This window comes from Priapulus caudatus, unplaced genomic scaffold (genome assembly GCF_000485595.1).
Source record: "Priapulus caudatus unplaced genomic scaffold, Priapulus_caudatus-5.0.1 Scaffold7, whole genome shotgun sequence".
In the NCBI taxonomy this organism is placed as follows: Eukaryota; Metazoa; Priapulida; class Priapulimorpha; order Priapulimorphida; family Priapulidae; genus Priapulus; species Priapulus caudatus.
Genome location: NW_014577068.1, coordinates 1,183,836 through 1,206,335, shown reverse-complemented (window position 1 = coordinate 1,206,335; position 22,500 = coordinate 1,183,836). Strand labels below are relative to the sequence as shown.

The 22,500-nt window shown below is 41.9% G+C and overlaps 1 protein-coding gene across 1 annotated transcript in view; it reads right to left on the bottom strand.

The window, feature by feature from the left end:
* Positions 1 to 1,228: 1,228 nt before the first annotated feature.
* LOC106805979 (organic cation transporter protein-like) overlaps positions 1,229 to 22,500 on the bottom strand; it is a 66,900-nt gene continuing 45,628 nt past the window's right edge. The window contains exons 2-10 of the mRNA XM_014807794.1: positions 7,945 to 8,048; positions 7,493 to 7,647; positions 6,311 to 6,479; positions 5,780 to 5,912; positions 5,340 to 5,446; positions 4,543 to 4,760; positions 3,374 to 3,555; positions 2,996 to 3,132; positions 1,229 to 2,577 (exon numbers count right to left, since the gene is read on the bottom strand). Coding sequence (XP_014663280.1) covers positions 2,496 to 2,577; positions 2,996 to 3,132; positions 3,374 to 3,555; positions 4,543 to 4,760; positions 5,340 to 5,446; positions 5,780 to 5,912; positions 6,311 to 6,479; positions 7,493 to 7,647; positions 7,945 to 7,994 — 1,233 coding nt within the window. The 5' untranslated portion in view covers positions 7,995 to 8,048 and the 3' untranslated portion in view covers positions 1,229 to 2,495. The remainder of the gene's footprint in view (positions 2,578 to 2,995; positions 3,133 to 3,373; positions 3,556 to 4,542; positions 4,761 to 5,339; positions 5,447 to 5,779; positions 5,913 to 6,310; positions 6,480 to 7,492; positions 7,648 to 7,944; positions 8,049 to 22,500) is intronic.

Here is a 22,500-nt window from a genome sequence, read left to right as displayed (position 1 = left end):
CCAAGTATCAATCTGGCGTTAGGAAAGGCTTCTCCTGTGAGTCTGCTCTCATCAACCTCACTGACATTTTTTACAATGCATCGACTCAGACTGAACATATTTTATCTGTGAGTTCTCTTACTTGATTTTCGTAAAGCCTTTGATCTCGTTGATCACTCTCTCTTAATAAAAGCGGAAAATTTATAGGATGTGATGATGCAGCAATGAAACCTTCGAGAGTATTTTATCTAACAGATACTCCAACGTCTTTTTTAATGGGTCATTAGGCGCGTTCACACTGGCGCGAATAAGCGGGATGCAAATCCCGGTTTTGCATCGCCGATCGAAATACCGAGATTATTACAAGTGTGAACGCAATAATACTCACTAATAATCGCGATCAGCATTCGCGCTCCAAATCGCACGTTTGACTGCGATTATTTGGAATTAGCGCGATTATTTGCGTGTGTGAACGCTCGCGCAAATAATCCGGGTATTTTCTATCCATCATTACAGCGAGTGCAGCAGTGAGCATGCGCAGTGAGCATCATTCGCAGTGAGCATGCGCAGTTCGATAATAGAATTATCCCGCTCGGCGTTAGCGAGATATTTCCGCCTGTGTTGAACAACGACACAATTATCTCGGTATTTCATCGCGATTAAGCACGTATAATACTTATTATAAGCTCTTGATGACATGTTAAATATAACGCCTGGGCCAAGATCAGTAAAGTTCATTTACTGCGGTGCGACGGGAGCGCCCTCTCTCGCGTACCGGGTAACGTCTACAGACATCCGCGCTGCAAGCGTCTTGTGTATTTTACAGGGCCGTAGATAGCGGGGGCAAGCGTGGGGCGTCAAGAGGGCAGTTGCTACCCAGAGATAAATAGATATACTGTTACATGGTCAATGGCGAATTGCTCGCGGTCATCTGCCCGGAAAAAATACAAACATACAAAAACATTTTTATTGCGCTTAAGGTCCGTTTTATTTTTCATTTATTTTACATTTTATTTCTCAAGCTGTAAGCGTTAAACTCACAGGATTTGTTCACTGTAAATGTCTTTGCTTTTTGTGTGCTTAGAAAAAAGGGACACACACAGTGTGAGCACGTGTGTGAGTGTGTGTGTGTGTGTGTGTGTGTGTGTGTGTGTGTGTGTGTGTGTGTGTGTGTGTGTGTGTGTGTGTGTGTGTGCGTGGGTGAGTGTATGTGTATGTGTATGTGTGCACGCGCATGTGCACGCTTGTATGTCGTGTGTGTACGTGTGTGTGTGAGTGTGAGTGTAAGCGTGCGTTGCGTCCGGGTATGTGCGTATATGTGTTTGCGCTCCTACGTGTGTATGCATCAGTGCGTGTTTGATACAAAACCACATCACTAGCTTTCTGTTTTGAGCAACAACAACTCATTCCCTATAGTATTATGTCAATTAGTAAGTAACAAAGCTCCTTTGTTTACACAAGGAATAAAAATGCTCCTCAGGATACTATGAACGGGGTCGTAAAGTAACCTCTAAACCTCAAATATAGTCTGGCATATAAGGTCCGTAATATGTCTTCTGACATAGCACTATAATATTTTTAGATAGCTATTAATTATCAGGGCTTTGTGGCCCATAACTTTAAACCGATATGATAACATCAGGAGTGTCATAATATAGACTACATATAGTCTATATTATGACACACCTGATAACATCAATACGACCACTTTAGTAGCTGCTATGCATATATGCGTACAACGCATGCCCTTGATTGTGAAAGTTAGGTAAAAGTGAACAAAAATCAGCAGGGGTGTACGAACAATCGACTGCTTACTCAACTAGCGCATAAAGGCTCATGCCAGTTCTCTGGTATCAATAAAACAAATATAAACTTCGCGATCAGTCAATAATGTGTATATCATACGTGAAAAGAGATACATTGATTGTTCAAATACGGTAATCTCGATCTGCAAATTCTGGTATGCGTTATGGCATTGTGGTGAGCATGTAGAGTCACACAATTTCAAGAGGTCGACAAAACTTCTGATCACTATTTGTATACGTGTTGTAACACGTGCTGCGGCTTAAAATATATACAACCAACAAAGGTTTGATGGCAGCTTAATTAACACGAATACCCGCATTTTCCTCATTAGTATCGCTGTGAGGTTCTTGTAATTATGATATCCGAGTAATGGACTACGAGCTACTAATGGTTCTGTAGTAGAGCTGTATTCATCCTAAGATCCGTAAACGTGGCAAGTACATATATACTTCAACTGGCCTAGACTAGGTAGTAGAATTGTAGTTGCAGCAACAAAGCGGACACCGTACGATTAGTAGCAACAGTGCCAATAGAATAGCATTACCACCATCACCACTATCATCATCAACAACAGCAGCAGCAGGTTACAATAGCTAAACCTGTTGTAAGTAGCAGTAGCAATGGCATGGGCAACAGAATCATCATTAGGAGCATCATCATCCGGACCACCAGTATCAGGTCCAGCAGCACAAAGAGTAGACCACTAGTTGTTAGATAGGTGCTATCGCGCTACTGTGCTTCTTATTGGCATTTGCTGGCGTCTGTGGTAGCAGTGTCCAGAATTTCTGGTGCCTATAAATCGCAATTATATACAAAATGTATCATCCTGCTTATAATATTTAAAGTTAAAACCTGAACTGCATGTGTGTGGGTGAAGGTATTTGTTAGGCTAACGAGACAATATCTATACTGCATGTGATTAACTAATAACTATAACATATTATTTTGTTTTGCGCTGGGCTGGGCATGGGCGATATAGCCATTAATGCCAAAGTAATTATCGAATAAACTAGAAACTGTCAGCCGAATAGTTCGGATAATATTATAGTATCCTTCTACTTCCTTCTTCGCCCGCCACTTCCCTGTCCCAAGTTACTTCCCAACGTGTCCTAGCTACCAGCAGCCACCCCATTCATTCATAACTGGTGCCACACATCAAAGCAATTACCGCTTGCTCGGAGTCAGCACCAATCGCAATATCTGAACTCACTTTCCAAAGTTTTCGCCATCTTCTAATGTTTCCGGTAGCTCTCGGTCTTTTGTTTCTGGCAGAAAGAGGGCTGCTATGCCTGCTGAGATGGCCAGCACTCCAAAGATGAGCAGGGGATACTCACGTCTATACATACCCTGAAAAATTGGTTTAATTGACGATCTTGATCAAAAACAGGAAATTTTTTATACATAGCAATGTTAGAAATCGAAAATTATTAACAGATACTTGCTACAAGAACGTGTATACAAAGATACCCCGAATCGTGCAAAATATGTGTTAATCATGTTTCTAAATTTTTTGAAAAAAACAAACAGTTGCGTGGTACCCTGCACTTCAGATTGTAACACAGTGTTGTGAGATGAGTGTGGCACTTACCAGTAAAGCAACATAAGGAGCTAGAATTGCTGACACGCGTGCCCATGTAGAGTTGCTTCCAAGTCCAATGTTGCGAATCACTGTGGGATACAGTTCACCACTGTACAGGTAGCAAATGCCGTATGTGCACGTCGATGCAAACACACCAATTGTCGCCAAAGTAACAATGACCCAATTCAAGTCTGAAATAATCAAAAGACATTTTGTTTGTAAGAGGATTCCGTTATATAAGATAATAGGAAGTCTAGGATAATAATGAATTTCGAGGTTATCAAAAACTAAATGTCGCTCTTCAATGCCACTTCAATACACGCCGCCAATAACAAATCTTTTATATTTAAATTCAGAAGTAATCAAAACAATTACTAGAGCGATTGTTAATAAGAGGGGTTATTACATTCTGGGCGTTAACCTATTTTACGTTAGATCAGTTATAATATACTGTACCGGTACTCATCCATTCATTCAAACGGGTTTCAGCAGGCAACAATGTATATATAAGATATTATCTTAAGCCTATGGAGCGTAAAAGATTAAAAAGATATAGGTTCAAGTATTAATGTTGAAGTTAAAACTGTTATGTCATTTTAAAATGTTCAACACCTTTAACCCAACGACCCGCGTGTGTCATCTAATAGCTGGCAAATAGTTCGGCAGGTTAATATGACCGGTGTGGCTCACGGCGTCCATGTTTCCATTTCCGCGGTCATTTTGAATCAGCTTCGAATTCAGCGTTACTGCAATGTTATCATATTTAATTTTTCTCTATCCATGGAGCATCAATTTCATTCGAAAACCGTACAGCGCAGTATTAGCGACAGATATCATTTAATGTTTTTTATGCTAAATAGTCTTATATGGATTTTTATGTCTATCTCACGTAGTCTTATTCATGTATGCGAAATACCGACATATATATTCGTTGATAATAAGTGTGAAGTATCATATTATGTGATTAAAGAAGTTATAGTACAGCACACACTCGAAACAACATACACGCGCGCACGCGCACGCACACTCGCACTCACACACACACATACGCACGCACGCATGCACACACGCATGAGCACACGCAAGTCATATCAATTATGTTCATGGGCCTAAACTCACTCGTACGTATGGCGACATTTCTTTTTATGTATACATAAGCCTAATAGACTGACGCTTACGTGCTGGCCACGGTAATGCAGTTACGAGGCAGGTGATTCCTGCAAGCAACATAGTTCCTGATAAAGACAACCTCCGTCCCAGGTATTTGAGAATAATTGCTCCAAACAGCTTGCCAGGAAGACCTACTAACGCAGCAGCAGCGAAGCTAAGGTACGGGTCCGTGCCGAGGTTAGCAGAATTCATGGCCAAGCCGTAATAAACCATAGACACCACAAACCTGTCAAATATGAAGCCAAAAATCAATAATAAAAACCTTAAATTTTTTTGATGTAAAGTAAAACTAAATGTTGATAGATTAAGGAAATCATTTGTTAGTCTGATAGAAATCTTATATTACACAGACGTAGCACATATAAGAGTGTGGTGTTAAATTATTTTATATAGCTGAAAACATTCGAAGGTAGATGATATCAAAAATGCCAATCTATTATGGATGATGTGTATTTGCGACTCTATGAAGAGAGCAAATGACATAATATAATTACATCATGAAGGAAAATATAAAGACAGATCGTTACTTTGCGCTGGGTAATATCAGAAGTAAATAATAGAGACCCCCTATATCCCTATATCCCTATAATTCCCTATTATTCACTTCTGGTAATATTAAACGCAAAGATGTCGTTATAGATAATATCAATCATATTCGCACAATATCACGCAAGTAAATACAGACTCAATCGGGCACGTGAGAATGACACAGGACAATGATGTTTAACCATCTAAACATCTACTTATTGCCTAGCCATCCATGCCTTACCTAACTAACATTTAATCCACGTATCTGTCTACATACCATTGATACATCAGGTTAATGGAATTCTTCCTCATATTCGGAGTTCGTAATATGTCGGTGAAGTTGGGTTCTCTAGCAGAGCCATCGGCGGTGACAATCATATGTTTCTGGATGGAATAGAGCCTGCATTGATGCGTTTGTTGTGTGCAGGGCACAATTTGCGGTTGGTCTGGATTGTGGTACTGCAGTGGCGGATCCAAGATTTTGAGATGGGGGGGGGGCGCAACCGCGTAGCCAGGATTTCATTTTAGGGGGTGCGCAATTTGTGATAGCGCCGGTGCGGTGCGTACGCTTCGCGTGCGGAATGGGGGGGGGGGCAAAAATAGGGAGGGCGTCTTTTGCGTCCCCCTTGGTGGATCCGCCACTGTACTGTACTCTGTTATAAGATGCAAATGGGTATAAAGGTGACAATCATGTCAGGAACGATGTTGCCTGAATACCTTCGCATCTAGTTTAAGCTGCACATGATCTGGATACGATGTCTTGTTTGTCTTTGCGACTCTACGTAGCGCCTTATCGCAGTCATCTACTCGACCTTCAGCGTAGAGCCAACGAGGAGATTCTGGTATCGCACTAGAACAAGCAACATGTTTTTAAACATAAGAGAAAGAATTATAATAAAAAATGGATTATCCGTTAGATTATAAGTTTTACCTTCGAGCATAATGAAGGAAATTCAGAAACGAGTTATCATATATCGCGAAAAATCGTCTGTTTTTTGGACGTAGGCATTGGAAGTCAGCCAAATATTGCAGGAAAGAGTGCTAAAAGATGGGCATCATGTGCTATAATGGACAGCACTATTGTGTTAAAGGAAAACATCAAAAGAGAAAAGGATGTTTGGGATGAATTGATAACTACAATAGTTTTAATTAACAATTGATTAAGAGAACACACAACGATAAATTAATCAGAAATACGCAAATTCCTATACCATAATATGAAAATATTACATATTATGTGCCACTTACAAATACCACAAGGGCAGCAGGAATAGACACACAGATATGGCTAGCTGAAGGTGACGCCAATCGCGAAAGATATAAGCACACAGGGCATCCAGTGCGTATCCCAGACAGTAGGCAGCTCCGACTCCGCTTGTCACACGGTTTCTGTATTGTTGTCCAACATTCTCTAGCGCTGAACACAAAGATTTGACCATGAGCGGATCCTTTGCTAGTAAACGGTAGTTAAATATTGTAAACGACAATTTATTTCGTAGTTATCAGCAGACACCAGTGATTTAATATAAGCAATGTTGTGGCGTTGTCGGTTAAGTGACGGAGCTAAACAAACGCAGAACCCCTACAAGGGCAGAGCTCACTTTAAAACGATCTAAAATAATTGGTCGAAATAGGTTTTCAAAATTAACCTTGAACATTTCCTTTGCGATCGCAGCCATATACGCGTCCTTGTCTTCTCTACACTTCCTATCCTACACATGTTTCCTAACTGCGCTGTCATTAAAATAAGATCGCGTAGCTTTCAGCAATATTGTCTGATAAACCAGGTGTTAATTTGGATACTATTATTGGCTATGAAGAATATAGCAACAACGAAGAGATCGATAGGGTAATACTATGAGCGTTTAGTCAGAAAGTCATCGAGGCAGTGAGGGGAAAACGTACACATGCTGAGTCAACAGACAAGAAGGTTATGTCAGTAAATGAGCAGGTTGAGTGGATGTGTTACTAATAGGTCTTTTTCATGTAGTAAAACCGTCACCATAATACGGCTAGTGGACACGCTGGCGTTGATGACGATTGACTGCTGGTTTAAATTACTTGAATGTTAAATGTGAATATTGTTTTAAATAACAGTTCAACGTGGTATATTTATGCTAACCCTTGAAAGATGAGTATTTTTACTCATCACGAGTCAGATAGTTTGTTAGCCGTGTGAATTTCCAACGCTTACTCCTTGTCCCTTATACCTGCTCTGCATTGATTCTTGAGAAATAGCGTACGGTTCAACAACAGGTGACAAAATAGAATTATAGCTTAATATCGGAAATGCGATAAATTTCCTGTTGATAAGAAAGGTTTTGACGTAGGCGAATATCACGATACCTATTGCAGCCGAGATAATGAAGGCGAACCGGCGATTATTACGATGTTTACACAATTAAATTCTATCATGACTACGCCACCTACCATAGATATAGATACTGTTAACGGCTGCGGATCCAGACGCTCCGATGAGGAACCGAAAGAGCAGAAACCATGTGAAGTTAGGAGAGAACGCAGCTACGGTGGCGCTTACCGCAAACACGCTAGATGTGACCATGAACGTCCACTTTCTTCCTTTCCTACAGCCAGTACATAGATAATTTCTTAAACATCGAGCATAAATTTTTCGTATTGTTTGCTTTTTTGCTTTATTTATGCATTGTTTGCTTTTGCTTGTATGTTTTGCTTTTTATAGTGATATATTGTCGAAGATTCAAATATTATTTAAAATCCAATATGAAGTCGGTTGGAGCTTGCTCTAAATGTTTGCTCATATTACTCTCCAAGCCATATTTAGCAGTGAAATGTCTGAACCATGTATACGAGCGGTTAGGTGTCTCACGTGAAGCTGAAGTAATGATTAATATTAACCGTACATGTCAGCCAGATATGCAGGTATGATGCATCCCACCAGAAAACCCAGCATGTATATAGCTTGTGCGCTGGCCGCTAGCCATTCCTTGCCACACACGAGGTCCCACTGAAACATTAGCGAGCAACATGCAACCTACTGATCTGAATGAGTCTTCAATAATGTAATAATTATGCTATCCTCAATGAGTATATTGTGCTCATTTGTATCTAACATACGAAACCCAGAGCGATACACACTGTTAAAGTTGTAATAATCGATAGTTCCTTCTACATATTCGATATAATTTCCACGCAACACTTTGTAGCAAATGTAAGTTTACAGTCTTATCTTGTTTTCACATTTTCAGCTGCACTCGTAGGTTTAAAAATACTTACCTCGGTAACCAAGGTTGATCCACCTTCGCGAATATCATAGATCCATCCATGCTGACATTGGCCTTCCACAGTATTACCCAGTAACGATGCCGGGACGCTCGCAAACGATTCATTCTGATAGATTTCTGCTAACTCAGAGTAATTTCGCGCGACGTACACGTTGCACCGTGAAAAAACAAGCTTGTTGTCAACCTTTTCCATTGGAATGCTGAGGTTTCGCTGAACGTAAATCGGCAGGTCATCAAGTTCTGGGACTCTGCACCAGTGATCGGGCGTGGCCCCCAGAAGAGGCATTATCATGTTATGAAGCGCCAGTGCCAACTTCGTTGAGCATACTATAACGAATACTAAAAACTGCCATCTTCCTAGATTCCCGATAGCCGTCAATATCATTCCATAGTCAAACACCTTTTTTGACGGTTCATTATCCATTTTGTGGTTTGAATCCATGTCCGGCATACTGGCTACTACTCGCTGTCTAACGAGTGACTAAATTCGTATATGGACAGCTGGCCGGAGCAAGAATATATAAGCTCACACCGTCACTGCTATCTGCAGATGATCTTTACACTTAGCAAGCTGACGCCGTGTATTTGCGGTAAGCTGGTGACAAATAGCAACTAATGCAAATATGTCGTAAATATCTATATCTGAAAGAAAACACGAGATGAACAATGGAAAGGCGATCGAGCGATTAGGCGCACATCAAGGCTCCAGGCCTGTTGTGTCAACCGCAGGTCAGGGTTTAATTAAAGGAGGCGGAGATCCTGGCACTGGCACGGATTACTGGCACGAGCACTCAAAAAAACGAGTGAGCAAATTTATAAAAGTCACCATAGTTCGATCTAGCTAGAACGAGGAAGATGATCGGTTTAGCCCTAGCTAGTCGTTGTCCCGCGACTGTGTTTGAGCGCCCAGTAGCGAATACTACCAACTAGAGTTATATTGCTATTTATATCCATGAGGATAACAGGAGAATAATAAAGGGTCGCACAAGGTGCATAAGCACGTGACTTCATAAACCACGTCCTTCATAAAATGTTTCAAAATAATAAAAAACGTAGGTATTTATAAAATGATTTATGACTTCGCAAGCAAGTGCGTGTTGGTGTATGCGCAAATATGATGCAGCAGGGGCAGAACGTTTGGCCCATACTGTATGTTAAAATGATTATCTGAAGAATAATAAATGACTAAAATATCAACTAAAATGACATAAAGTGACAATTGAAAATAATGCGAAACATAGAAACTCAATATTATAGAAGCTTTTTACGATAAAAAATCCAGATAAGTTTTTATAATCATAACAATTAATATTTAGATTAATTTGTTAATGATGCACTTCAGTGCAATGAACACAGGCTGTCATGATTAAGCGAAATAGGTTGTCATAAATTGTTACATGTGAGCGTTCGCGATCAAAATCACAAAAGAAAGAAATCACAAACTCTATCCCTCTTTCCGAAGAAAGCGCTCTCACATGCGGATCGCATTTCCAGAAAATCATTGTTATACCAACCCCAGCACCGCAGCCATTGCCCCGTACATACAGAAAGATTTACGCCTAGAGCCATTACGACCGAGCCATACTTGAATTACACTTTCTGTGTATGTACCAACTAACCTGGAGTAGTGGGTAAACCTACTAATGCAAATTATATTCGCTCGTGTACAAAACTCGTTTGAAACGTTTAAGAGCAGAAAAGAGGAAACTGTAAACTACGCCGGATAAACATGTCTGATCGGGTCCAGAACAATTACTCGCGGGAAATATCTTTCCCGGGCAATCACCCCGTGGGGAATCATCCCTTGGGGAATCACCCTCCCCCCACCGCCGAGAATTTCCCCTGGGCAATCGCCTTCCCCGGACAATCACCCCTTGGACAATTACCTTTCGGACAATTACCCCTATGATATTCACCCCAAACACTTACCCCCGAGAAATCACACCCCCGGACCATTGCCCCGGAAACTTACCTCCCGATAATTACCCCCTGAATAACGACCCCATGCTATTCACCCTAGACAGTTACCCCCAGAAAATCAACTTCGGGACAATCACCCCCGGACAATTACCTCTGGATAATCACTCATAGACGATTACTCCCATGCTATTGACTCTCGGATAAGTAGCCACGGAAGATCACTCCCCGGGCAATCACCCCCGAGATGATCACCCGCAGACAGTCACCCCTGTAAAAAAAACTGTAAAATGCAATTGATCTTTTGCATGTTTATTTATCATCACTTTGAGTCCGTGTAGTGTAGTATCGTCTTGCGATAATTCTCCGGGGTAAGAGCGTCATTGACTGCGAGTGAATGTCCGGGGGTGAATGTCCGGGGGGGGGGGATCGTCCAGGGGTACTTGTCCCGATACCGTATCTTCACAGAAGCGTCGGCAATTATATGATCAGTGTAGGTTCTGTGTGTACATTCGGTTATTATATTTCGATCTTCTCCTGCTTAAGCTTTTCGCATGTGTGTTTGCCGACTATTAGTGATTGCCGATGGGCCACGCGATGACGTGGGCATGCTCGTACGGGCCGCCATGCAGGACAGGGCTCAATTTTGTCTCACAAAACTCACTTTTGTGCACACAACTCAATTCTGTCTCACAAAAGTCAATTTTGTGAATCACACAACTCGATTCTGTCTCAACACAATAAATTGGCAAACCAATGTCATCGTCCACAAAAACTCAATTTGTGAAGCACAAAACTCCACTTCTAGTGATCCTGTTCCCCAAAACTCATTTGTGAACACAACAGAAACTCCAATTCTGTCAATCCTGTCCCACAAAACTCAATTTTGTTAAACAACAGAAACTCCGAAACCCAATCGTGTCAACCGGTTCACAAGACCGCTTTTGTTTGCCCAATATGGCACACCGCGGCATTTAAGCAGGGCTCCATTTGGGTCAAACCGAAAACCAAGATGGACCTGGACCAATTTCTCCAGCCCAGTTTCTGGAAACCTAATTGTAGCGCTTCTTACATCGTGCTGCCACATTTGCACACAAAAGCGAGTCTGTGGAACCGGATTGACAGAATGTGAGTTTTGTTGTTACGGAAAACTCGCATTTTTGTCAAGTTTTAGTACAATAAGTGCGCTGTCCGTGGCATGGCGCCGCCGTAAGCTCGGCTCTGCACACACGCAGCGTATACTTGTGAATGAGCATTCGCGCCGATTTAGTGCCGATACTAACTCCGCGATAACTCAAGTACCATCAACATTCTGTCGCCGTATGCATACGACTTATGGCTTGTCAGCCCGATGCGATGTTGGAACGCGTCAGATATAAGGTGATGCCAACTTGGTTTCCAATCCCTCTGTATAGCTATCTACTACTGACAGCCGCGCTACCACCCTTTCCCGTCGCACCCTAAGAGTCAACGGGATTTCGCATAATCGCCCTTCTGACATTTCTCATTTCACGTAGGACCGGTAATGAAGACAGACATTAGCAAGCGAACTCAAGCGCCTCGCAAGGCACATATCAATTATTGCGATCAGCCAACAAATGAAAGCTCAGGACTGAAACCAAAGGCCGCCCGGTGGCCCAACAATACACTGGCACGCTACGCGCAACGACGTCTATGACGTCATTGAATCAGATTATTCCAGTAGCCTCCTATCAGGCGCTAGAGCAGTAGGTAGCAACTGTAGGACCCGGGCTAAGACACTTTTTTTGGCCAAGTATCTTTGTTTTTAAACACCCATAATTCCAAATCGATAAGCATGCTGGGGAGCGAGTTTAAGAAGTCTTAGACAGGAAAAACTATTGAATGAACGCAAGATATTGGCTAAATGAGGTGACCTATTCTTCTACGCTGTCATCTAGGCTGTCATTTCTATCGGCGTGCCGTTTCATTCAACACTCTACGACCCGCCGAAAAAGACTAGGATCGCAATCTTGTCAGTTTTTTAACATTTTAAATCGTTCGTACACTATTTTAACTCGTTTGTTTTTTGGGTTTAAAAGTGATATTGAATGAGGTGTCTCAAGTAGCAAGAGGCCCAGGGAACCAGATATGAACACTCGGAAAGGGCCGTTTTCGGCCATCTGGGGGGTTTGTAAAACCAAAAATGTTCTTGTACGTCTTCCGCGCCTAACCGATGGTGGCACTCCGCTCAGATAGTCGTGCCTACAACTTTTAAAATCCTGGCTAACGCCCGCCTATAACACGAAGAGTAAAATAAAGACATTCTAATTTCGAATTTAACAGATTATCACAAGTGTATTCTCGATCTCTGTATTAGTACAGCCAGCAATATGTAATTTTTTTACTTTGGGTGCATTTTTGTTAATAGGCAGGCATCCATTGCTAGATCAACAGTCAGTCATATGGTGGGAAAAAAAAATGTGGGTGATGCCACCCTCGATTTTGATCTTAAAGGTCATTTTTAAGGGTCAAAATGTTCAAATAAGGTCAGATTTTGTGTTTTTTTACATTGTGCATCATTGACAGCAACATTTTGTTTGCTCTATCCATAGAAACCTATTTTTAATATCAAAAACACGTGTTTAGGCTGTTATTAACAAGTGAATTTATTTTTACAAATCGTGAAACACAAATGTGATCTTCACATCCGAATCTTTTCGTTTAAACTATCATAGCACGTTCAATTAAACTACTTTGTCACTGTAAAATCCTAACAAGTTATTTGTTTGCATTGGCCACCTTGTTTTTGTCTTTTATAACACACTGCTGTTTAGGGCTGAAGAGAGATGGCAACTGGACTCGTCATCTGAATCCTTTGCAGCCATGCTGGCCATGGCTCACCATCTACGACCACACCCAACTATGCTCGATGGGGACAGGTCTATCTCGCAGACATGGAATTCTAGAGAAGACAGCGCTAGAGTCATGCAGAGTTCATTGTACTGGGTAATTTTGTTGTGTAGAGATAAAAAGGCGCTTCAACAAGTTCGCCTTGCTAGCCAGGCAACTGAGTGGATCAACAGAAGCATGCAAGATCGGCAAAATGGCGGGGCCAATGCGCAATCAGCAACCAGGAACAAGTTTTGTATCACATGGTCAGAACGGATCACGCATCACACCCCAACATCAGATCTTTCTACAACCTTGAAGACGATGAGCAAAGACCACTTTCACGCGTTCTGAATAGTCGTCCAGCACGCACAACGCGTGATATGATGAAAGTGATGAGCTTGCCACACACTGTACAAGATTTGATGTATTCCGAGTACGCACTACCTTGGCTGAAGAAGATGGAGACTGTGACACGGACGGAAAAGACATACCATTGGGATCACTGGCAACCAAAGATACTGCATCGAATGACGTGGTGAGAGATCTACTCACAGCTGAAGACAGAGGAAAGAAGCATGTTGTCACTAATGTAAAGCAACGCCTGATTGAGGGAACTGTCGGGTTTCATGACACATCTGAGGAAGCACCACTCAAAACCTTACGCCTGATCTGTAAAAAGCAAATGTATCTTACTAAACAGAAATGTACAGAAACACAATCAAAAGCTGACAGAAAGCTACTGCAGCAATTGCGCAATGCTGTCACCAACGGGCGACCACTGGAAATGGCGACCATTCTCAAGCATGAACTGACCCAATCCCACTGTTTCTGGCCATGGCTGGAGGGAAGATAAACTCTGCTTCAAAGTCGGAGCTGATTAACATCTTGATAGCAGGACTACAAGTACCCCCTGAAGTTCCAAAAGCTGACATGAAGACATGTGTGCTTATAGATGGTCACGCTCTCATCCAAGCTCTTGGAAAGCTTTTTGGGTGTCAGACATTTGGTGAATATGCTGATGTGTTTGTAAAAACTGTAACACGTCACTTCGGACAGCACCCAACAAGAGTTGATGTAGTATTTGATCGCTACATCGGGCAAAGCTCCATCAAGGCAGTGACTCGCTCAAAGCAACTGAGAAAAAAGAAACCAATCCGCAAGCTCATCGATAGGCCCAATGTCCCACTCCCACAAGTTTGGGTTCAGTGCACTGCCTTGGATGAGAACAAAGCTGATCTTGCCAAGTTCTTGACTGAGGAAATCATAAAGGTAAAGATCTGCCGGGGCGATTTGAGCTGGTAACCGGAGGCGGATTTGCAGATGCTACTGATGCAAGGTCAGCAAGGAGAGATGACCCCAGGCTTCACGGAAATCATGAAGAGGCGGATACCAGGCTGATACTCCATTCGTGTGAGGCAGTTAATGAAGGATACCAAAATGCTAGTAATCTGCAGAGACACAGATGTCATGCTACTTCTAATACACTTTGTATCAACAAGAACATCCGAAGTGTGGATGGTGTCTGGAACAGCAAAGAATCAGAAATGTTACCCACTACATGCCGTATCTGAGAGACTTACACAACCTGTGAGAAAAAAACTGATCAGCTTCCATGCGCTAACAGGTTGTGACACAACCTCCTATTTCTGTGGCCATGCAAAGAAGTCATGCTGGAAAGCCTTTGAAAGCCAACCACTTCTTGTCAAGGGGATCGGTCGTGATGGAGACCTTGCACCTATTGAACAGTTTGTGTGTCACCTGTATGGAACACCTGAGCAACGAACCGTCTATTATGCCAGGCTCCACCTTTTTGAAAAGGCTAAGAAGGGTCTAGAGATGTTACCACCGACAAGGGATGCACTGGAACTTCACGCTACACGCGCCAATTATCAGGCAAAGATTTGGTTGCAAGCAGACCAGGAACACATAGATGTCTCATCGCCTACAGACACCTCAGCTTGGAGGAAGGAGTCCGGTTGCCTTAAAGCTGTGTGGACAAGGCTACTCCCAATTCCAAAAGCCTGCCTGGAGCTGGTAGCCTGTGGATGCAAATCAAAATGCTGAACAGCTTGATGTACTTGCTTCAGAGAGAACTTCAGGTGCACTTTCGCCTGCGGATGTGATGCGACTGACTGCTGCAACCCAACTGGCCAGTAGACTCATATCAAGAGCCTCATGCCGATACACATGCATGTACATGTAGGCTTATGAGACACACCCTTAAATACTGTATGTTCCCCTTATGTTGTGTCACCCAGCTGGTCACACTCAGCCACACCACATTAATTTAATGAATATTTTAAACACATTGTAATGATGGATAAATGGCGAAACCGTTTAGCCCTTTTTCAGCTTAGAAAAGTTTGCTGTTTTGCATCATACATGTAGAAACCCAGGATAAATACACATTTTTACCTTATTTGACCTTTTACCTTGAAAATGACATTTGAGGTCAAAATCGAGGGTGGCATCGACCCACATTTTCTTCCCCACCATATGACTGATTGATCTAGCATGGATGCCTGTTATTAACAAAAAATGCACTATTTTTTCTAGAGGACTTTTCCAAGTTTGGCTGGTGCACTAATTCGATATAGGGCCGTCGTTCCTAACGAGGGGGGGGGGTAAATTTCGTGACTTGAATGTGTAATGACGAGTAAGACGACATCTTACCGTAGACAGCCTGCATAGCTTATGGTGGGCCTGAGCCGAGTGTTGCACGAAGGTATATGTATACATGACGATCTACCGTTATATTGTTAATTATATTTTGTATTTATATATTTATTTCGTTATATATTTATATATTAGGATGTTTGGGATGAATTGATAACTACAATAGTTTTAATTAACAATTGATTAAAGAACACGACAACATAAAGTTAATCGAGAAATAAACGCAAATTCCTATTAACATAATATGAAAATAATCATATTGATGGCCCTTACAAATACCACAAGGCCAGCAGGAATAGGAACACAGCGAGCAGATATGGCTAGCTGAAGGTGACGCAATCGCGCGAAAAGATATAAGTCAACAGGGCATCCAGTGCGTAATGCCCAGACAGTAGGCAGCTCCGCGACTCCGCTTGTCCAGACGTTTCTGTATTGTTGTCGCAACCATTCTCTACAACCGCTGAACACAAAGATTTGAGCCATTGAGAGGATCCTTTGCTAGTAAACGGATGTTAAGAGTTTGTAAACGACAATTTAGTTTGCGTAGTTATCAGGCGCAGACACCGAGTGATTTAATAAAGCAATGTTGTGGCGTTGTCGTTAAGTCGACGGAAGCTAAAACAAACGCGAGGAACCCCAGTAGGCAGAGCTCATTTAAACGATCTAAAAATAATTGGTCGTAAATAGGTTTCAAAATGAACCTTGAACATTCCTTTGCGATGCGCAGGCCATATACGCGTCCTTGCCTTTCTACCACTACCTATCCTACACACGCCCGTCGGTGGCCCGCGCAGCGCAGTATGCTTTCCCTAACATGCGCGTCATTAAAGATAAGGTCGCGTACTTTCAGGCAATATTGTCTGAATAAACCGAGGTGTTAATTTGGATACTATTATTGGCTATGAAGAATATAGCAACAACGAGAGAGATCGAAGGGTAATATTATGAGCGTTAGTCAGAAAAGCATCGGAGCAGTGAGGGGAAAACGTACACGATGCGATCACAGACAAGAAGGTTATGTCAGTAAATGAGCAGGTTGAGTGGATGTGTTATCTAATAGGTCTTTTCATGTAGTAAAACCCGTCACGCAAATAGGTAGTGTACAGCGCTGGCGTTGATTGACGATTGACTTCTGGTTAAATAAGCTTGTAATGTTCAAATTGTGAATTATGTTTTTAAATAACAGTTCAACGTGTAATCATCTAGTATGCTAACTGCTTGAAAGATGAGTATATTTTACTCATCACGTAGTCGCAGCATAGTTTTGTTAGCCGTGTGAATTTCGCATACGCTTATATCCTTCCTCTATATCTCAATCCTCCTCCTTGTCCCTGATATATCCTCTGGGTTGATTCTGAGTAATCAGCGGGTACCGTCAAACACAGGTGACAAAATAGAAAGTTAAGCTTAATATCGGGAAATGCGATAAATTTCGCTGTGATAAGAAAGGTTTTGCGTTACGGCGAATATCAACAATGACGCTATGTGCAGGCCGAAGATAATGAAGGCGAAACCGGCGATTAATAACGGATGTTTACTACAAGTTAATTGCTAACATGAACTTACGCGCCACGTAACATAGCATAAAGATAACTGCTTAACGGCTGCGGATCCAGACGCTCCGATGAGGAACCGAAGAGCAGAAACGCATGAAGGTTAGAGAGAACGCAAGCTACGGGCGCTTACCGCAAACGAACGCTATGATGTGACCAATGAACGTCCACTTTCTTCTGTTCCTACAGCCAGTAACATAGATAATCTTTCTAAACATCGAGCATAAATTTCGTATTTGTTTGCGTTCTTTTGCTTTGATTTATGCATTGTTTTGCTTTTGCTTGTATGTTGTTGGCTTTAATAGTATATATTGTCGAAATTCAACTATATTTAAGAATCGAATGGAAGTCCGGGTTGGACGCTTGCTCTAAATGTTGCTCATATTACTCTCCAGCCATTATTTACAGCTGGAAATGTCTGAACCATGGTATACGAGCGGTTATGGTGTCTTAACGTTGAAGCTGAAGTAAATTAAATCGAAGATTATTATGTATTTATTAGATCATATATGTTTCTTTTATATATATATTTACAGTATACGACTATTTTTCGATAATTATTTTTTTATATTTTTTGATATTTTAAAAAATGTATTGCTATTTTTCATATTTCTTTATTTTTTTTATTATTAAATTATTATTAACATGATGTTTTGTAAAATATATTGAATTAATTATTTTTGATTTTAATGTATTTATTTATTATTAAATTATATATTTTTTTAATGTTTTTCATAATTTTATATTATTTATAAATTTTTATAATCTTTTTATATTTATTTTCAAATTGATTTTTTTTATTTTCAGAAAGTAATTTCATAAAAAAAATATTATATAACATTTATTATTTTAAATTATATTATTGTTTAATAAATATAATTTTATAGATTATTAATATTAGTTTGATATTATTTAACCTAAATTTTGTATTAGGGTTGTTAGTCTATTAGCTTGATACGTGAATACATGAATTAATATTAACCGCGTCACTAGTGTCAAAAAGCGCCAGAGATTATGGCAGGTATGATGCATCCCACGCAGAAACCCAGGCCATGGTATATTAGCTTGTGCGCTTGGCGCTAGCCATTCCTTGCCACACACGAAGCGTCCGCACTGAAACATTAGCGAGCAAGATGAGACCTACGATCTGAATGAGTCTTCAATAATGTAGATAATTATGCTATCCTTCAATGAGTCATTTTGTGACTCATCTGTATCTAACATGACGAACCCAGGAGCGATACAGCACTGTTAAAAGTTGTAATAATCGCATATGTTCCTTCTACATTATTCGATATAATTTCCACGGCAAACAACTCTTGTAAGCAAATGTAAGTTTACAAGTTCCTTATCTTTGTTTGTCGACATGTTTCAGCTCGCACTAGTAGTTTAAAAATACTTACCGTCGGTATACGCAAAGTGATCACCTTCGCGAATAGTGTAGATCCATCCATTGCTGACATTGGCCTTCCACGAGTATTACCCAGTAACGATGCGCGGAACGCTCGCAACGATTCATGCTGATAGATTTTGCCTAACTCAAGAGTATTTCGCGCAACAGGTACATTTTATCAGCGGTGATGAAATCAAGCGTGTTGTCAACCCTTTTTCCATGGAATGGCTGGAGGTTTCGCTGAACCGTGAATCGCGCAGGTGAGTGCAAGTTCTGGACATCGGCACCAGTGATCGGCGCGTGGCCCCAAAGATGGCATTATCATGTTATGAAGCGCCAGTGCCACTTTCGTTGAGCATAACTATACGAATACTAAAAACTGCCATCTTCCTAGATCCGATAAGCCGTCAATATCATTCGCCATAGTCAAACACCTTTTTTGACGCCGTTCACATATCCATTGTTGTGGTTTGAATCCATGTCTCGGCATATGGCTACTACTCTCGCTGTCTAACGAGTGAACTAAATTTAGTATATGGATAGCTGGCCGGAGCAAGAATATATAAGCTCACAGCCGTCACTGCTATCTGCACGATGAATCTTTCACTTAGCAAGCTGACGCCGTGTATCTTTGCGGTAAGCTTGGTGACAAATAGCAACTAATGCCATAATATGTCGGTAAATGATCTATAGTCTGAAAGAAAACACACGTCGAGTATGAAACAATGGAAAGGCGAGCATAGGCTCGCCACCTCAAGGCTCCCGAGGCCTAGTTGTGGTCAACCGCAGGGTCAGGTATTAAAGGAGGCGGAGATCCTGGCATCGGGCACGGATTACTGGCATGAGCCACCTCAAAAAAACGAGTGAGCCAAATTTGATAAAAGTCACCAGGTAGTTCGATTCAGCAGAACGAGGAGAATGATGTCGTTTAGCCCTTAGCTAGTCGTAGTTCCCGCGACTTCGTTGAGCGGGGCCTCAGCAGCGAATACTACCAAGCTAGAGTTATATTGGGCTATTTATATCCACTGGAGGAGTAACAGGGAGAATAGATAAAGGGTCGCACAAGGTGCATAAGCGGCGTTGGACTTCCGTAACACCAGTCGCTCTCATTAAAATGTTATCAAAATAATTAAAAAAACGGACTAGTATCATAAAACTGGATTTATGATCGTTCGCAAGCAATGCGCAGTGTGCGTGATCGTGGTATCGCAACATATGATTGTGCGCCAGGGGCAGGAACGTTTGGCCATATCTGTATGTCTAATAGATGATTATGCTGAAGATAAGTAAATGGAAACACATATCAACTAGAAATGACAGTAAGAGTGTGAGCATGAAAGATACGATGGCGAAACATAGAAAAACTCAAATATTTATAAAGCTTTACCATAAAAATCCAGCATAAGTTTTTATAATCATAAGCAATTAATATTAGATACATATTGTTATATGCGATGCGTGTGCAGTGCAATGAACAGCGGCGTCAGTGATGTGAGCGAAATAGGTTGTCAATAGAATTGTTACATGTGAGCGTGTGCCGGATCAAAATCATCAAAAGAAAGAAATCACAAACTCTATCCCTTCGCGAAAAGCGCTCTCACATGCGGATCGCATTTCAGAAAATCATTGTATAGGCCAAACCAGCCCGCACCGCAGCCATGCCCCGCGGTACATACAGAAAGATTTACGCCTAGAGCCATTACGACCGCAGCCATACTGAATTTACACTGTTCTGTGTATGTTACAACTAACCTGGATGTGGGTAAACCTACTATGACAAATTATATTGCGCTCGTGTACAAAACTCGTTTGAAAGTTAAGGGCAAAAAGAGAGAAACTGTAGAAACTACGCCCGAAAACATGTCTGATCGGGTCCAGAACAATTACTCGCGGGAAATTATCTGTATCCCGGGCAATCAGCCCTGGGGGCATCCATATGCATGCCTTGGGAAATCACCCCGTCCGACCGGCCGGGGAAGTTCCCTGGGCATGCTGCCTTCCCGACGCGAGAATCAACCGTTGGACAATCTATCCTTTCGGACAATTACCGCCTATGATATTCACCTCGCCAAACACTTATACCCCCCGAGAAATGCACCGCCCCGGACCATTGCCCCGGAAAACTTTACCTCCCCGAGATATTGACACCTCCGGACCATTGCCGTCCGGAAACTTACCGTCCGATAATTACCCCCTGAATAACGACCCCATGTACTTCACCCTAGCAGTGACGCCGGCCAGAAAATCAGCCTTCGGGACAATCACCCCGGAGCAATTACCTTCTGGATAATCCATCATAGACGATTACTCCCATGTATTGACTCTTCGGTAAGTAGACCACGGAAGATGCACTCCCCCGGCAATCACCGCGCGAGATTAATGCACCGCGAGACAGTCACCCTGTAAAAAAAACTTGCTAAAAGTGACAATTGATCTTTTGGCATGTTTATTTATCATCACCCTTTGAGTCCGTGTAGTGTAGTATCGTCTTTGCGATAATTCTTGGGGTAAGAGCGTCATTGACTGCGAGTAGAATGTCGGGGTGAATGTTCCGGGGGGGGGAATCGTCCAGGGGTACTTGTCCCGATTCCGTATCTTCACAGCGAAGGCGTCAGGCAATTATATGATCAGTGTAGGTTCTGTGTGTACATTCGCGTTATTATATTTTGATCTTCTTCTGCTTAAGCTTTTCGCCATGTGTCGTTTGCCGACCTATTAGTGGATTGCCGATGGTGTCCGAGCGCGATGACTGGGGCATGCATCGGCTCTGCCACACACGCACGTGTAACTTGGAATGCACGCGACCGATTTATGTGCCGGATACATAACTCCTCGATAACTCATACCACAACAATTCTTGGCCGATGCATACGACTTATGCTTGTCACCGATGCCGATGGTTGGAACGGCGTCAGATATAAGAGGTGATCTCACCTACGTTTTGTACACAATGAAAGCTGACTAGCCCAACTTGGTTACAATCCCCTCTGTATAGCCTACTAACGACAGCCGCTACCACCCTTTCCCGTCCACCCTAGAGTCAACGGGATTTCGCATAATCGCCCTTCTTGACATTTCTCTTTCACGTAGACGTGTATGAAACAGCATTACAAGCGAATCTCAAGCGCCTCGCAAAGGCACATTATCAAATTATTGGGGCGAATGCACCAAATAAGCTCAGATAAACCAATAGGCCCCGTGGCCCACAACTAACAATGGCACTAACCGCACGACGGTTATGACGTCATTGAATAGATTTATTCCAGTAAGCTCCTATCAGGGGCGTAGCCAGTATGTAGCACTGTAAGGCCCGGCCTACACTTTTTTTTGGGCCAAGTTATCTTTTTTATTAAGAACACCCATAATTCAAATCCATAAGCTTGCTGACGAGTTTAAAGAGTCTAACAGGAAAATAACTATTGAAATTAACGTAGCAAGAATATGGCTAGATATAGGTGACGCTATTCTTCTAAGCTGTCATCGAAAAAAATAAAAAAAACCAAAAAAGCTGTCTATTTCTGATCGGCGTGCCGTTCATTCAACACTCTTACCGCCGAAAAAGACTAGGATCCGATCTTGTCAGTTTTTTAACATTTTTAACTCGTTCGTAACACTATTTTAACTCCGTTTGTTTTTTGTTAAAAGTGATATTTGAATGAGGTGCTCTCAACGTTAGCAACGGAGGCCAGGAACCAGAATGAACACTCGGAGGGCGTTTTCGCGCATTGGGGGGTTGTGTAAAACGCAAAAATTTTTCTTGTTACCTCGCGCCAACCGATGTGT